Raw genomic sequence first — 19,106 nt, 5'->3', positions numbered from 1 at the left:
TAACAATTAATCCGTCCCTTCAATGTTGTATCTTATCAAAATAATGTTAATTTTTTTTGTCTACTTGGTTTGCTACCTTAACATATAGATATATTTTTGATTGAGATAATAATAGAGGAAGAGAGATGTGGGTTTCATAAATTGTAGAGAAGCATGTTGAGCTGCTGGGGAAAGGGTGAAATAATTAAAAACAACTTTATAGGGCAAGTTAATTTTGTTTGGTTTGAATTAGTGGGTTTTGCTCAAAGGGCATGATGTTGATAGGCAGCTTGCTCTTCATTTTCACTGTTGGGAAATAGACAATCTCATCCTTCTCTGCCACCCATCTGTTCATCAAACAACAGAAAGTGATTGCTCATCAGCCTTCACCTATTCTTCAACATTATTATTCTTGAATTATTTCAAACACCACTATCTTTGGTTCTTAGCTAATTGGTTAGAGAAAAACAAAAAGAATAACCTCTTCAATTATTCCCATTTTTTTTTTCATAATGCAACAACTGTATCTCAATAATCCATTTGCTTTTTTTCTTTGTTAGCGTCGTGGTTTCAGAGAGAGCGAGTTTACCTGTAGGTGGTGACGAGATGGTGGAGGAAAATGGAGATTTCAAGCCTTGAAAGTTCTAAACCAGGACAAAGCCTCTGTCCTCCACCAAATGGTGTAAATGTGGTGCTGGTCACAGCAACTCCAGCCTTCTGCCAAGTCAAACGTTAGTTAGAATTCTAATCACTATCGACCCAAGTTAGATTGATCGTGCAATGCATGAGATTTCACATAATTAATTAGTACATACCTTTTGATAAACTTAGGTAACTTTTCTTTTACCAATATTTACTAACTATTGGTATACAACTAAAATACTAAATGAGTGGCATTTAAGCTTTGACCAAGTAAGGGAAAGAAGTAAGTGATAATAGAATCTTGAACCTCTAATATGAACGGCTAAGACTAGTAAATAAGACTGTTGCAAAATGAGAATTATTATAAAAAGAAAAGCTGACCTCCCATCTCCAGGGATCAAAATTGTATGGATTTTCGTAATTCTCTTCATCCATGTGAACTGAGGTGAAGGATGCCAAAACACACCACCCTTTTGGTATCAAATGCCCTGTAACAACCCCAATTAAACACATCGAAAGTTATGACGAAAAAATGAAACAGTGGTATAATAGCGGAGATGGGAAAGTGCTGGAAGTCATAAACAGACCTTTGATTTTGACATCTTTGAGAGCTTTTCTCCAAACTGCATTAATGACATTTGCCAATCTCAACGTTTCACTGATAACCTGCCATTCCCATAACAAAGTGATTTTATTCTTCTCTTTCTTGTGAACTTCAAGTATTTGATCGAATTTTCCGTGCCTTTTAAAAAAAAACCAGGATTAAAGATTATCTTTTTTTTTTCCTTCTTTAAAACAATTTTTTGGGGTAGAGATGACACCGTGACACGTTAGAACCGTAAAAATCATGTGTCATACGGAAGTTAGCAAAGCAGACCTTGAACAACGATAAATTAGACAATAAAAGAGAAATATACCAAAAGAGACACAAACAGTTAACGTGGTTCGATCAATTGACCTACGTCCACAGATGAAGAATGATCAATTCACTATATAAAAGAGAGTACAAAATATCGAGAGAACAACCTCACAAAGTGGCAAACACAAGTGACACACTAACATTTGTCATGTAAAGTTCTCTCCCTAAACACGACTCTCAAACCCTATATGACTACATTGTACTGAATGAGAAGGACGAATCTAACTCCAAACCTTTTCCTACAAGAAAAGGGACTAGCCAAATATGAAAGAATTATATTTTTTTTTTAGAAAAAGAAAAAACTCAATTATGATAAATATGTAGGAAAATCAATTATGATAAAAAAATTAGAACAAATACCTAACATGACAGTGGGTCCATGAGTAAAGGAGCGGAAAGGAAGAAGTGGAAGTACATTTAAGGGGAACTTGAACCACATGTAACTGGTGAAACATTAAATTTATACTAGCATAAAGATGGAGACTACTAACATTCTGAGTGAAAGGCAATGACATATAATCTGTCCAAGTATAATCCTCTGAGGAACTAATCTTCTGCCGCTTCAATTCCATATTCTCCTCCTGTCACAACAAACCAGCGAAATAAGAACTCATAATGCTAGGTTACTCGGACTCTTCAAAAATATTGTTGGGTGTCTGTAGTATTCTTCAAATTTAGTGCATTTGTGGAGGATCCAACATGGGTGCGACAACAGTTTTGGAGAGCCCGAACAACATAGTCATAATGTACTAGTTGTGTATTATACACGACAAAACATTATTTGTTCAAGAAACTTGAAAAATCCAAAAACTGGTTTGTGCTAGTTTCTGGGTGAAAATGTTTCTTCCACTACAAAGTTTAATTTTTTTCTAAGTAAAATGCATGTTCATACACATCTTCAACTTACAAAAATTATTTTTCAACATCGCCTTCTTCAGAATTTTTAAAACCAAGGTACATTTGGAGTCACTTTTTCTTACATAAATCTTTTAAAAATTATACAAGCATCTATTCTTTAAAGTAACTACTTTCATAACTTAATAATTACAAGCCTTAAAATATGGATTACTTTCAAAACTCTCTTAACCTTCAATAACTCTTTTATAATCTTTTTTCGAGTTACAACCAAATTTATATCCTAACGTTACTTAAGAAGGATATCTCACTAACTGTTTTACTCTCAGATGATTTTATTCATTTATCTCTTTTGTCTTAAAATAATTTCCTTAAATAATGTACAATTCTTTTTTTTTTTTTTTGCCCATGTTTTGAATGGAAAACTTCATCTTCTCCAATAATTCAGTTAATAATCCCCGGATTATCCTTCCAGTTCTCCATTAATTTCACTTTATCTGTAGAGCAGTGAAATAATAGTAACCCTTGAAGAAAGAACTAAAAGAAACAAAAAAGAAGAAAAAAAGAGTCTGTGGGCACAAGTTTCAGCAAAAAAAGCACGGGGGTAGCAAATGGAGCTGGTCCACAACTGACAGCCGTTAAATCAAAATCCCACGGCTGCAACGCAACTAGGGGTATTTGATATTCCAAAACTGACTAAATCGACTAAACCTACCGAATCGTATCGCACCGAATCGATTTTTAGATATTTTTTAAAAAATACGTAGATTTTTATATAAATTTATAATCGTACCGATAATTAGGGTAAATTTTTTATTTTATAAAAATAAACCGAAAAAATATCGAACTGTACCGAATAAATTTTACATATGGAAAATATGTTTAATAGTGAGTTTAAAAATAACAATGCATTAAATTTTTTTTTGGGCCTTGGAATTATGAAAACTGTTACAAGTCAACAAATAATTAAACTCAAAATACTAATTCCTAAAACATATTATGCTACTTCTACTTAAACTAAGTTATTTCAAGTATCTTAGCAAGACACAAAATATTCTAGCGGTTATGAATAGCAAACTATAATGTATTAAATATGTTTCCTTTCGTATAATTTATATTTATCTTTTTGAATATTTAATCTTCTATAAACTTTATTCTTGAGTCCTAACTTGGTTAATATTTTTTCACTCGTGTGATTTATATTTTTTTTGCCTTTGCTTGTTTTTTTTACGTTGTTGTAGGATAGTTAATGGATCTATACTCTAACCATCTTTCATTTTTTTTAATTCATCACTCTTTAAACAGTAAAAATGTCTAGGGAGTTTTGTTACGTCCTATAAAAGAACATATGTTATTGCATTCTACTTTTACTGGTAAATTTTACATGATATTTAAAAAAATATCAAAAATTAACCGAACCGTACCGATACCGAAGAGAAACCGACATGATTGAGACAGTTTCGGAAAGTCTAATTTTGGTTATACATAACAAAATAACCGAAAAATTGATATGGTACTAATTTTATAAAATAACCGGCCGAATCGAACCATTAACACCCCTTGCTGCAACATCCTCTTCCATACTTTTATTTTTCCTTTTAAACCAAAGTTTTCTGTGTCTCAATTTTTGAAAATGAGTTTACAGAAAAGGTCAAAAAGAAAAATTAAATAAAAGCAGAAAAATGTTTCACGATCATGTACTACCCGCACGTGGGGGCAAGCAACACTGCTCCCAACCGTTGATATTTAAGCCCAAGCAAGCCTATCCGTCCATTTATTATATTCCAAAAGTGTCACTTTTACTAAAATCTACTCCTTTCATTTTTTATGACAATCTTTTACATCTATTCAAAAAATTAACAAATACTCTCTTTATCACCTACTCAAAAAATTAACACATTACTATTTGTTTTTAGGCCTTGTGTTTTAATTTCATTTCACCTTTAATTACATACTCCCGTAGAAATGATTTACTATTTTGGTTCTTTCATCCTTAAATTGTGTACATGCAACACACGCATATAAACGAGAGAGATTTGCATAGTATAATTTTTTTTTACACTATTAATGTTTTTATGCCTATTTTTTTACTAAATAAGGTTTATTATAGATAACTATGTTATTTAATATGATGTTGTAAAATATTTTACAACATCAACGTAAATTAAATTACTCCATCCGCTCCAGTTTACGTGAACCTATTTCTATTTTGATACGTTCCAAAAAGAATGATCGTTTTCTAAATTAGAAAATAATTTAGTTTAAACTTACAATTCTATCCTTAATGAGAAGCTTTTATAACCACACAAATATTTTAGGCCCCTTTTTGACTTGTTTAAGACCACAAATTTCAAAATTCTTATTTTTTTTAAACTCCGTGTCCAATCAAACAGGTTCAAATAAATTGAAACAGAGAAAGTAATAAAAGAAGATAACAACATCATACCACTAAGCGAGCTAGAGCGACGGGGTTGTCACTTAGGAATTTGACAGATAAGGTCATTGCCGTTGGTACCGTCTCTTCACCGGGGATCATCATCTCTATCAAATTCCCACTGATGAAATCAGACGGTGGCAGAGGTTGCTTTGCCCCATCAGCATATCCTAAGAGCACGTCAATTGCATCATTTGGCAATGCCTTCTCTTCCCTTTTTTCCATGCTCAATTTTCTGTCCTCTACCATCTTCCCTACCATTTTTGATAACCTTTCTTTGGCCTGTACAAACCCTAAAAACAGTGTCACAACTCACACATGCAAAGAAGTTATGAAGTAGAACGATTTAGATTTTTTTTTTTTTACACTGTCAGTTGTCAGTGGATAGTTCATATAACTTAAACTCGAAAGAAGTTAATTATAGCATGTTTGGTTGAGCTTCTTTGTCAAAAGTGAATTCTTTGGTCAAAAGAATTTTGTTTTTCAAAATTAAAATGGTTGGCCAAAATTTTAAAAGGAAAAAATATTCTTGAGTAGAAATGAAAGTAGTTTTGGAAACATATACAAAAAAAATAGTTTATCTTTAAAACCACTTTTGACAAAAATAAACACTATAATTATTACTTCAAATTAACTAGCCAAATACAAACGGCTTTTCACCAAAATTATTTCTTTTAAAATAACTTTTTACACTAAGCTTATTTTAGAAGCACGTCCAAACAGACTATTAGTAACCAACGAAAAACTTACCTTCAAAGATTTGTAGAGTGTGGTTCCCGGAAGTTTAATGGGCAAACAAATCAACCCTTTGGTAAATTCTTCAAATTCTTTCTTGAGCAAGTTCAATTCTTCCCCAGGGCCCACGCTTAGTATAAGCTTGATCAGTACCTCAAATGCAATCTTCAATAGCCAACAACAGCAACTAACTATTAGGAAAATGGACCTCATATGTAGGTGTTAGCTAGAGAATATATTTCTATGTGCGGACTTTGAACATTATCTATCTGGAGTATACTATGTTATCTCGTACCTCATCAGAGTTTAGCAAACCATATATAATAGGAGATTGATTAAGAATACGATAGAAATATATTAAATTTTATTTTCTAATTTCCAAAGAAAACAACTCTTATGAATAAGTGTCAAATTTCACAATTCTAATGTCAAAATAGAACACTTAATTTAGGAAAGACGGAGTAGTTTAGGTTGTACTAATGCCAATGTAGTTGTTGCTTAATTGAATAATAGAAATTGCGTACAAAAACTAGAGTGAGTAAATTTAGAAAGAGTGCCGTCTTATTATACATATAGATTTTAATTTAATTTCTTTTATGTATATAAACAGACAAGAGTGGGTTGCTCTAGTGGTGAGCACCCTCTATTTTCAACCAAGAGGTTGTAAGTTCGAGTCACCCCAAGAGCAAGGTGGGGAGTTCTTGGAGGGAGGGAATCGAGAGTCTATCGGAAACAGCCTAGGTCTGCGTACAAACTACCCTACACAGAGACCCCACTAGTGAGATTATTTCAATGCTAAAAATGAATTCATTTGATTTAACCTCTGCCATATGTCGTGACACGGAGCGGAGTGGGCTCGAATTGATAATATAAGTGGTAGTGTGGTACGAGCAGACATAATATAAATGCATGCATGTGCAGCAAGATTTTAGATATATATATAGAGAGAGACCTTTTTGGCTTCATCTTGGACGTAGACACAGTGTTGTTTTTCCAGCCAGGTTGACAAGAAATGGCGGACGGAGGCTTCGATGTCTCGTGTAATACGAGTCTTGAATTGTGCTGATTTTAAGAAGCTCCCAATCAGTCCATGCACTCTCCTATGTACTGGCCCATTCATTTGCAATATGGAATTCTTCCCAAATAATTCTGTTATCGATTTTGGATAACATGGTATGAATACATCCCCGTTATTCTGTAGAACCACTTTGTTCACCTCTGCATCCGTTGATACTATTATTCCTTTCCCTAGTATGTGTGTTTTGAACACCTTCCCGTACCTTTAAGAGAAGGTTATATTATAGCCTGCTTCGTATAAAAATGAGCCAAGTAGGGGGGAAAAGGAGTCAGTGAATTTTAATGAGGAAGCCTGATTAGGCTCTGCAATTCAGTCCCTAGCTAGAGACTAGAGTGGAAGAGAGATACAGTGACTGCAAAAGAGAGATGGCAGCTTTTACCAGCTACTAATTGATTGCCAAATCTTTTTTCATGAATTTGGCTTGGCATATGACATCGTACCATTGGTTAAACGGGCGGTACGAATAAATCGATATCTTTCCTCCTGCAAAAGGCAAACGATCCTACTTGCCTAACCTAGTTCTCCTATGTAGAACTCTAGCTCCTTTCTCAGGGAAAATATATAAGGCACAATCATCTTAAAATATAAAAAAAATTACACTATATATTATAACAGATAATCTAATTTATATTTAAGATTTGTAAATTCAGTTGTTGTGAAGTATGTTACCTGATACTCGGCAATTAAAAAAATTAAACAAATTACTATGAACTTTGAGCTTCTAATGAAATTTATAACACATGCTCTATCTCTAGACAACATGACATGAAGGCAAGATAGAAACATAGCGGACGCGAATTATAACTGAGGTCCGACAAAAGTTGGAAGTGTATTTATTGTAAGCAAAGTGTCGGCAATCAGTAATTATTGGAACTATATTGTAAAAGAGAATAAAAATGAAACATGAAAGTGATATCATCCTATGAGAATATTACTAGCATTTAAATGGAGTAGTATTTTCTATTTAAAAGAATTCTCTCTTCAGTCAACAACTGATACTTAGGAGTATCACTTTTCCCATTATTTTTTTTTAAAATTAGAAGAATGAAAAAGACAGCTAATTGTACTACCACTACTAGTATTGTAATAAAAATGCCCTGCAGCTGAACTGAGCCAACTGATTGAGTTCCAGGTGCATGACCACGCCATTACTCTATTTTAAAACTCCTTCATTAAAACAATATTACTAAAAACATTTTAAAATGACTGATCTTGCAAACCAACAAGAAGCTTTAAGAATTTAAAACTATCACCAAATCTTAGGTAAGATTCGCTGTTAAGCAAAGGTTGAAATAATCCATTTCAAAGATATGAAAGAGCAAGAATTACCCTTTTCTATCTCTACTTCAAAGAAAGTATAATTAAATGGTAAATCCAGAAAGCACCATAAAAATTGAAGAAAAAATGACTGAAAAAGGGGATATATGTATGTATATGCTTACAGAGACTTGCGTTTCTCCATGAAACTGACAGGACGAGAAGTGTAACCAGAAGCTATGAATTCCAGAGTTTCTCCTAAAAGAGGCCAACCAGAATTCCCTCTTGGAATTCCTCTATTCGTATCTTTCTTTTCCTTTTGCCTTTTTCTCATCTTATAAATAAACCACCCAACTGCTACCACTGTTGCTATCCCAATCCAAACCAAACTCCCACCCGACTCCCCTTTCATTTTCAGTGGAAAAAGAAAGAGACAATCTTTGTGTGTTTGAGTTAAAAAGCCAATCTTCTGCAGAGAGATCCTCAGATTAGTTATATAAAGTTTTGGTGTGTATATATATATATATATTCCAAGAGAGAAGAAGAGAGAGACTAGAGAAAAGGAGGTGGGGTGGGTCGAAGAGATAGGAGTATATGTATAAAGAGATGATGAATCTGATTTTTGTATTCAAGCAATTACCATAATTGAAAATGGAAAGCTATTGTATAAGGTCCAGCAGTATTTTTTTTCTTTTCTTTTCTTTTTTTGTTTCGCACTTAAGGTATTCTCTTTGGGGCCGATTAAATTTTGTTTTTGAATTGGAAAGTGACAAATTAAAGGTAAAATGACTCTTAACAAAAGTGATTTTATACTCTTAACAAAAGTGATTTTATATTCGGGGCTCAAACCTAAAGGAATGGCTAACAACTTGTTTGGATAATTGTTACGTGTCGTTTCATAATGTATCGTATTGCATTGTACTGTATTGTTTAATGAATACAACATTTAGATAGATTGTATCGTTTACCGTCGTTTCATAATGTCACGCACCAACAATATGAAAAATAAGTTTACGACATTACCAAGAAAAAATAGAATTATTGTATTAAAAGCGGAATAAAGAATAAAATATGATTATTTAATAATAAGAAAGGGCAAGATGAGAGGAAAAAAAAGGTAACGACGCCACCACACCAAATCCGCCGTTTCATAAAGTGACATTTTTCGTCATTACATAATGACGGATTTAATAATATGATACAATAAAATTTAAGTAACAATTAAAACAAATATTATAATTAAAGTAACAATACAATATATTACAATGGGTAACAACTATCCAAACAAGCTATAAGAATGAAGGAGTAGTTACCGCTCTATCGCAATCTTTATTGATCAGCAATTTATTTTGTCTTCACTCGCTCCTATTCTTTCAATAAATATACCCACATTCTTTTAGGATAAGAAAATAAATTTTATCTTTATTCGTAGTTCTAATTCCCTTTTTATTCTTTTTCTATAACGGTGTTGTTCGAGCGTATTTTAGGTATCTACTATATTTCATCGAATTACTATTTTCTCCCACTAATTTAATTTTGGTTGATATTTATTTTTTGCTTTTTCTAATCAAATCTAGTTAATATATACTTTGTTGATTCAAACTGATATTACTTTACTAAATTTAAATGCTTTTAAATTCTTTTCCTTTTCAAGTTTTTAAGAGTTTATTTTAGTTTTCAAGTCAAATTATAATTTTACCTAAAAAAACAAAAAATTATAGTAGTTATTATCTAGGGAATATTATTGCCTAAATATTTAATTGTGGGGGTATTATTCTTAATTAAAATACCAGATTATATCACTGCAACCGGATTATGTAAGATTACGAACAACCATGATTAAAAAAAACTTGACTAGATTCTAGATTGCTCTATTAATATGGTTAATTCCTTTAGTACATCATGCCATATGATTATGCGCCTAATTTCTTTTCTCTCTCTATATATACACTGAACTTATCTTACTTACGAAGTTTTTGGCATAATAAACGTGTTCTCTTTGATGCAGTTTCCCTTTGAAAGTGAGGGAATTCCGCTTATCATTAAAGTTGCCTAATCTAGGGATATGTGGATACAATATGAGTCAAATTATTATTACTTTTAATAAAAGCTGAATTTTATCATTTGGTCAAATGGCATCACATGTCTGAATTATGATTTATGAAACGTATCTTTTGTTCTTCCAAGCATCACATTTGCGTATTTGAGAGCGACAAGGGAAAACTTCAGAAAGTTTTTATGAGCATTAACCTCTTCTTTTTTTTGTTACTAAGCTTAGATACGCACATTGCACGTATATTTTGTCTCAATGAGTATAAAATTTTAAGAGAATTACATATATTTTATATTGAAATTTATATGTGAGCTATAAAATAGAAGCTAAATAAAGAGTATAAGTTTTTAAAAATGACGATTTTTTATTTTATTTAATTAGCTAATTACTCAATAAAGGAAGTTTTCAATCATCTCAATCAATATATTCAACTTAATATTCATTCCAGTTCCATAATTTTAGAGTAAAATTCACCTTACCCCCCTTAACCTTTAATGGTTGGGAAATGATACCCCTCACCTTTTGAATGGAAAAGGGAACCCCCTTGTGCAATAGCTTTCCCGTGAAACAATTATTTTTGAATAAATTTTTTTTTAATAAATAATTTTTAGAATAACCAAGTTCTTTCATTATAACCAAAAGCTCTACAAATGACAATAATTAGAATCTATATAATTTTTGGCGTGCCCCTTTAGCCTCTTCCCGCATAGTTTAAGACATAATATAATGCAAAAACACCTCCATATTGAATTTTTCAAATGTAACCTTGTCAACAATAAATTCTGTTTAATAAAGATATTTTCAAAATAAGTAAAGTTTAATAATACTTCTCTTTTACTTTTAACAAGAATATATAACCCTTGAAGATTTAAGAGTTTATCTAAAAAAAATAATTTTAAAAAACTATATATTCTTAAACTCGTTCTAAAAGATACAAACATGGTCAACTCACATAAAAGGTCTTTTTATTCCTCGCAAGAAAAATGCAAATTGTTTTATTTGTTTAATCTATAAGAATACTATACGACTTGTTTCCGACAAAAAAAATATTAGAATAATATTACATCCTTTTTTTCATTTTTAGCTAGATGGTAAATAAAATAGAAAAGGATATGGGGTTGAGGTGGAAAACTTTTCTTTCATGTAATTCAAAAATTGGAATAGACAAACACTGTGTTTATGCACAACCAAAAAAGAACTTTTGACCTTTTTTTAGAAATTAAATATATTAAGAAAAAATATTCCATGTTCAACGTTATTTTAAAAAAAGGATCGATAACGAAATAAGTAATATGAAATATTGGACGTAAAAAATATGAAATTAAAGAGATAAAATAACTTTCTGCAAATTTCTTTTTTCTTTCTAACTTTTTCTTGTCTACTTGAATAACTAAAATAGTTTGTGCGACACAAATGCTTATTCTCGGCGCAATTCTAGAACTTCTACCACTTTATTCCTCGTAAACAAAATAAGTAGAAATAAGATTTAAAATATTAACAATTTAAATAAGGAAATAATTTATATAAAAAATTGTTATTAATTTTAAAATACTAAATATTTACCTAGTTCAATAAGGAAATATTTAATAACTAAAATTTTAGTTAATTTCAAAGCTTAATATTAGGAAAATAAATTAATTTATAATTTTGTCCTATGTGAAACCTATTTTTAAAAGGCAAAAAAGGCAAACGACATTTCGTTTAGGCTTTAATATAGTATAGATAGATATAGATATAAATACATAGATAAATAAATAGATAATTATTTTGATTTCGGAACACTGCTCACTTAATTCGTATAGTCCATTAAAAAAAAATACTTTCTACCATAATTCTTTTATTCCCAAGATTCTTACTTGAAATTTTTGATTAAGGGCGAATGCATTATATTCATTCCGCCACATTCTTTGGTGGTGAACAAGTAGCATGTTCAACTTGTACAACTTGGGGCTTTGGATCGGACAATGATGATCCCAATTAATTTCTCTATCACTTTATTATGTACTATAGAGTCAAACAAATGTTTCTTTAATATAACTTTGTAATAATTTTTGTTGTAAATAGTTATGACTAATGATACTTTTTAAACAGATATAAATATATAACTTTTACTACAAAAAGTTGAATATTATATCGGAATTCACACCAAATATAAATACTTTTGATCATCACACTCCAAATCCCCTCATTCTTCTTTTGAGGTATCATGATAGTCTCCGTTTTATCATATATAACTCAACTTTTTTGTATGAATATGTAGTAAGGATTCATAGTTTCCCCCCAGCACACAAAATTCAAAGAGGCCCACGGTGTTCAGAGCACACACTAAAATAAATTTCTTTAGTATCATCATAGCGGCACAACTAGTACAATGAACTTTTTAAAAATACAAGCCTTCAACAAAATCAATAAGTGGTTCAACACAACACAATCTTTTAAGTAAATTTGTAGTGTGAGGTTACAATATTCAGCATGAATCCATATATGACATGACAAAAGGTTCATGAAAACAATAACAACAACCCAGTATAATTCCACTAGTGAGGTCTGGGGAGGGTAGTTTGTACGCAGACCTTACCCCTACCCTAGGGTAGAGAGGTTGTTTCCGATAGACCCTCGGCTCCCTCCCTCCAAGAACTCCCCACCTTGCTCTTGGGGTGACTCGAACTCACAACCTCTTGGTTGGAAGTGGAGGGGTGCTCACCACTAGAGCAACCCACTCTTGTCAAATATACTAATTAATGAGGGAAGAAAATTATCATAATTTATAAATTTATTGTATAAAATAACCTCAATCAAGTAACAAAAAATATACTGTAACACTTTTTTTATTCTAATTATTTATATAAATTATATAATATATAATAGTAACAATAATAATAAGAATTTAAAATAAATTTGGGGGCCTTCAAAATTTGGGGGCCTAAGGCAATGGCCTCACTGCCCAAAGCCTTAATATCACTTCTATTCAAACACACAACGAATACAACATGTGTCAACTTCAATTGTATTCGTTCGGGCTTGTATTCATTCGTACAACGCTGTATGTCACCTGGATGACGTGCAGTTTACTATTCTCCTCTCCGAATGGATGTGCAGGCGCATGTGGATTTCAAGTGACCATGCTACACGTAGGTAGGTTCCAAGTGCTTGTACTAGGCAAGAGCAGGTTCCAAGTTGTCGTGCTAGATGTGGGTAGGCACTAAGTGGTCGTGCTGAGCGGGGTAGGTTCTAAGTGGTCGTTCTAGGCGTGGATAGGTTTCAAGTTATCATGCTAGGTTTAGGTAGGTTCCAAGTGGTTGTGCTGAGCGAGGGTAGGTTCCAGGTGGCGTGCTAAGCGTCGGTAGGATTCAAGTGATCGTGCTAGGTGGGGGTGGTTTCCAAGTGTCGTGCTAGGCGCGAGTAGGTTCCAAGTATAACGCTAGGCATCGGCAGGTTCCAAATTCCTGTGATATGCGCGGGTAGGCTCTAAGTGGTCGTGCTGAGCGCGGGTAGGTTCCAAGTGGTCGTTCTATGCATGGGCATGTTCCAAGTTGTCGTGCTAGTTGCGGGTAGGTTCCAAGTGACCGTGCTAGGCGCGGGTAGGTTTCAAGTGGATGTGTTAGGCGCGAGTAGGCTCCAAGTGCTTGTGCTAGGCATAGGTAGTTTTCAAATGGTCGTTCTAGGAGCGGGCAGGTTCCAAGTGGCCATGCTAGGCGCGGGTAGGTTCCATGTGGTCGTGCTAAGCGGGTAAGTTCCAAGTGGTCGTGCTAGGTGCAGGTAGGTTCGAAGTGCCATGCTATGCACGAATAGGTTCCAAGTATCGTGCTAGGTGCGGGTTGGTTCTAAGTGGTCGTGCTAGGTGTGGATAGGTTTTAAGTGCATATGCTAGGCGCAGGTTAGTTTCAAGTGGCCGTGATGAGCAAGGGTAGGTTTCAAGTGAGCGTGCTGAGCACGGGTAGGTTCGAATTCACCGTGCTAGGTGGGGGTATTTTTTAAGTGGGTGTGCGAGGTGCAGGTAGATTCCAAGTGGCTATGCTAGGCTCGGGTGATCCACTCCCCATCCTCACTCAATATGAATGGAAACGGTCGTTGAAAGGATAGTACCTAACAATGAGTCAGGGTCAATATCCTCAGGGAGTTAAATGTAGGTGTTAGAGTGTACACTTAATGAGTGTAGAAGAAATAGCTCAAATACGCTTCCGAACACGATGGTTTTGTAATTTACTTCTACAATCTATGTTAATAGTGATTAACTAGAGATTGATTAATTATTTTGGGTTGTTTTTCAAACAGGTAAAATGCCTAGGGTTGTAATCTTCACCTAGGTATTAGCCTAATGGGTTAATTATGTTAATACTTATTTTAGTGATCGGGGTGCATTATAGCTCTCAACTCTAAGTTACTCACTCAATACCTCTCGGTCATGGAGTGTTTTTGCCCAATTTGGCTTTCTCAAGCCCAAATGGGCATCAAGTCAAAAATTCGATATGAGCTCAAGTCGGATTTTTCCCTATCTCTAGTTCAAACCTTTTAATTAGGCTAGTCAAAATCTTAACTAGCCCAATTTCTTGTTAGCCAAGTTTCCTAGACTAGGTCCCTCTTTCTCAAGTAAAGACCAAGTCAAAAAGGCATGAAGCAATATTTGCAACCATTAATTCTAGAATTAAAGCATGAACAAGGCTAAATAACAAATATCCAATCATAAACAAGCATTAGATTAATTACCCATAAGATTTACACACTAGGGTTGGGTCATACCCCTAGAAATATCTAGCTACTCATAATAGAAATTAAGAAAATAAAGAAGAACCACTAATCAAAGTCATAATAACAAATTAAAATGATAAACTAATGTGTTTTTAACCCAAATTGGTCACAAATTACCAAAAGTGGTAAACTACAACGGCTACAGCTCAAAAAACTACCAAACTTGACCTAAAAAGGTAATTCTCGTCTATTTATAGTGACCCAAAATTTGCTAACAAAAATTTCCTTCGGGAGGATCGGCGGCCGCACAATTCTATGTGCGATCCGCACTTCACTTGCGGCTACAGAATTACTTATGCGGACCGCACTTTTTGCATGTTGTGCTCCTTCTTGCCGTATGAGCCGGAACATTCCTTTTTGAGTTAGATTTTCTTCATTCGAGTCCAATTCTCCAGCATTCCTGCCATTTGTATAATTTCATTAGTTTTAAGAACATAAATCAACACTTTCCGACTAAAACTAAAGAGAGAAGGTACTAATAAGTGTTTAAAATCCACACTTATCAACTCCCCCAAACTTAAGTCTTTCAGAATCCACACTTATGTGCCACACTTATTTGTCGTTGAGTGCAACAAAACAAAGCCATTTTTTAGAGGTCTTGTTGCGGTCCATTATGCGACCGCATAATCATTTGGCGGGTCGCACTTCCATCGCATATTCAACATGAGAAATTTCAGAGGGTGATTCCGCGGTCCATTTTGCGATCGCTTAACGGGTCTACGGACCGCAGACCTGTCGCAGACCTAACCTGATCAACCTTGTTTTGGAGGATGAATTCGCGGTCCCTTATGCGGACCGCATACCTGTTCTGCGGTACACTATGCGACCGCAGAGTTGTGTTCGGAGGGTCCATTTTCTATTCTTATAGTCTGACCCCATTTTGATTCAAAGCCATTGGGACTTGTTTAGAAGGTAAAAATCAGGCATTTTTAGAGAGGGGGGAGCTATATAAAGAGAAAAAGTGAGGCTCAATCACTTCAACACTCCACTCTTTGACCAAGCCTTGGGAATTCAACAAGGGAAGCTTGCAAGTCTTGTTCTAAGAGGTAAGGTTCCATACCCAAGTCCTCAATTTCGAATTTGGGCAGAAGATGGGTAATAGGGAGTGTGATTCTTGGGAATGTGAGTTGTTCTTTGTACATGCATGTACCAATAAAGATGGTGGGGAGATCAATGAACTAATATGGGTAAACTATTGGTGTTGGATTGGTTGTGGGGTGAAGGAAATCCTGTAGATGAACCTTGTAATCAAATTGCACTCCCACTGCTTGATAAAATACCTAAATGGGATAAACCCATAAACCTCTCCATAATTATGGTTCAATTTTGTCATGTCTCTAATTAGATTGGAGTAGCTAGGAGGTTTGGAACGTCGTAGTAATTTAAGAAAATCTCAAACGAGGTATGTTGGCTAAACTTCTCTTGTAGAATCGAATTCCATGATGTTTTCGTAAGTTTCAAGTATGATTGGCCTAAGTTCTTATTTCTCATGTTCCGAGTCATTCCTAATAAATTCGGTTATTCAAAATAAGCTTTGTGTCGAAAGATATATACTCAAAATGTGTTCCAATTGCTCATATCATATTATGTTCTCCTTCGGGGATGTATTCAAGTATGGCCAATGTATTATAATATTATGAATTAAAATCATGTTTCAATTGCAAGTTTATTATGCCAAATTTTGGAAAGAAAACTCAATGTGCTTAAGACTCTTATTTCTCATATACATATTTAAAGTCTTGATTCCAAATGCTCTTATTTTTGATAACCTATGATGATGCTTAAAAGTGAAAGAAGTGAGTATGAGATATAAAATGTGGACATCGTGCCAACAATGAAAATTACACTTGTGGCCAATAGTGCCAATGAAATGAAAGGATGTGTGAAATATTATAAATTGAGTTTTAACTCCTTTATATAAATATTTTGGTACTATCGTTAGTCACCGAGAAAGGGAAGGTTGAAATAATCTAACCCTGAAACTACATGTGCCGGTGTATGAGTGATTGAGGGGTAAATTCCCATATTGATGTGTTGAGATTATTTCCCTTAAATGGAATGAGATTGATGTGTTGAGATTATTCCCCTTAATTGGGATGAGATGATTGCTAGCGGAAAGTGATGTCGACCCACACGGCATTATGGTGAGACGGCTTAGCTGATCAGCCGAGATCGGACGTCATGCCGCGTACATGGTGGTGTCGTAATTAGATGTCTTGGGGTGATACATCTAAGCTGATCTGACCGAGATTGGACTCCTTGCTAAAAGCACGGTGGTGTATCAGTACTAAAGATCTCCCAACTTAAAAATATTGATATTTACTTGAAAATTTTATCTTTATCTTTCTCTTAACTTGACGCTTTAATATTGTTTGAGGCTCTTATTGATTCCATGTTTATTTCTCCTTGTATTGTTACTCAATTAATTGAGAGGGTGTTTAGTCTTACATACTAGTATTATTCCATATGTATTAACGTCCTTTTTGCCAGGGGCGCTACATCTTTAATGGATGCAGGTGGTTCCAGAAAGCGACATCGATCAGTGATAGCGGTATACCCTATTCTTAGTTGACTTGGTAAGCCCCATTTCATATCGGGATCTTGTGTCTTTTGTTCCGACGGGGTCTTGTTGATGGCACCATCATACTACTCTTTTGTACCAATTAGAGGCTCTGTAGACACAGTGTGAGTTGTATTTTGATTTGGGTAAGTCAAACTTGTAATGTTTTACTTATAACACATGTTTCTACTTCTAAAACTACGAATGTGTAATGTATTCTGGAAATTTGTAATTACGTAACTAATGGTAACAAAATTGGTGTCATACATGTCATTTTCTTATTGTCTAGCTCATGATATTCATCTTCAGTTTATTCATGGGTAAGGTCGGGTAGAACGCATCAAGTAGGCTTGCTTGACTGGGATATCTCGGTCGAGCGTCGGTTGCGCTCCCCAAGGTCGAGGCATGACAAGTTTAGTATCAGAGCCTAAGGTTTTAATGTGTCCTAGGATGTCTCAGAGCCGTATCTAGTAGAGTCATTCTTATCGGTGTGTTGTCGACCACATCTATAATTAGGAGTCTACATGGGCATTTAGGAATGTTACCCTTCTTTGATGTTCTAGATCGTGCTATAGAGCTAATTGTAAGACCGTTCCTCTTTTAACTAATGCATTGTTCTAATTTGCAGTATATGGCGCCTAAGAAGAAGGCAAGGACTGGCCAAGGAGCCAATGCCACCCCAGGAGTGGCAATTGATTTTATACTTGACGATGTGGGCGAGCACCCGAGGGGTGAGGATATTTCCCTAACCACAACGTTGCGTGATCCTACTACTCCTGCTAAGGCTGCACAAATTCCTACATTTACTGAGGGTGCAACGTTTCCTCCTCCAACTGATCTTCCAGTTCCACCTCAACTCCCGATACCATTGTTTCTGATGGGAACAATAGGGAAGCCATACAGATGTTGGCTCAGATAGTGGCTTACCAGGTCCAAAGATCGAATGTCGCACCTACTTTTTCCAGCCAGCAAGGGGATTCCGCTAGTTCCAGGATGAACATGTATCTTCAGTTGGATCCTCCAGTGTTCACGAGCACTAATTCTGAGGATGACCCCAGGACTTTATTGATGAGATGCACAAGACACTCCGAGTTATGTGTGCTACTGAGACGGAAGCATTGGCGTTGGCCTTCTACCGCCTGAAAAAGGTGACATATTCTTGGTTTCAGCTTTGGGAGGAGTCCCGTGAGAAGGGAAGCCCTCCGGCAAGGTGGAGTGAGCTTGTCGATGCCTTCATTGATCATTTCTTGCCTGCTGAGACTAAGACATCCTGTGCCGCCGAGTTTGAGAGCCTGAAACAAGGTAGCATGAGTGTGTGGGATTACCACATGAAGTTCGCGCGCCTATCCAAGTATGCCATTTATATGTTGCCCATTATGGAGGCTAGAGTGCAACGGTTTGTGTAGGGCCTCAGCCCCGTGGTTATTAATGAGGCCGCTACAACTGCTTTGAATTCTGATATGAACTATGGGAAGATTGTAGCATTTGCTCAAGCCACAGAGACCCGCAAATTGAAGAATAGAATGTAGCAAGAGGGTATCAATAAGGTCCAGTCCGCGGGAAACTTTGGTGGTTCTTCCAGTGGTGGTGGTGGTGGTGGAAGGTCAGCATTTAGGGGAGTGTTATCTGGGCCATCCCAGTCCTTTGCTCAGTCTTCAGTTAGTGCACCACTATTAGGGCTCGGTGGGCAGTAGTAGAGCCGTTTCAGGCCTAATCAAGGCAACAGGGGATCCTAACAGTAGGGTCGGCCTGGTGGGAGATTCCAGTAGCAGCGGAGGCCCCTATGCCCTAGGTGTGGTAAGATGCATTTAAGGGGCCTACTACATGGACCTACCCATATGTTAT

General features: G+C 35.1%; 1 protein-coding gene across 1 annotated transcript; it reads right to left on the bottom strand.

Moving 5' to 3' along the window:
- On the bottom strand, positions 1–8,567 carry LOC107771928 (3-epi-6-deoxocathasterone 23-monooxygenase CYP90C1). The gene is made up of 9 exons (XM_016591390.2): positions 8,085–8,567; positions 6,517–6,844; positions 5,580–5,729; positions 4,842–5,111; positions 2,032–2,121; positions 1,209–1,287; positions 1,003–1,109; positions 569–696; positions 1–326 (listed from the first exon to the last, which is right to left on the bottom strand). Exons 1-9 carry the CDS (start codon positions 8,309–8,311, stop codon positions 209–211), a joined length of 1,497 nt encoding a protein of 498 aa, XP_016446876.1. The 5' UTR covers positions 8,312–8,567; the 3' UTR covers positions 1–208.
- Positions 8,568–19,106: the final 10,539 nt, after the last annotated feature.

This window comes from Nicotiana tabacum, chromosome 17, assembly GCF_000715075.1.
Source record: "Nicotiana tabacum cultivar K326 chromosome 17, ASM71507v2, whole genome shotgun sequence".
Lineage (NCBI taxonomy): Eukaryota > Viridiplantae > Streptophyta > Magnoliopsida > Solanales > Solanaceae > Nicotiana > Nicotiana tabacum.
This window is presented reverse-complemented; position numbering and strand designations above follow the sequence as displayed.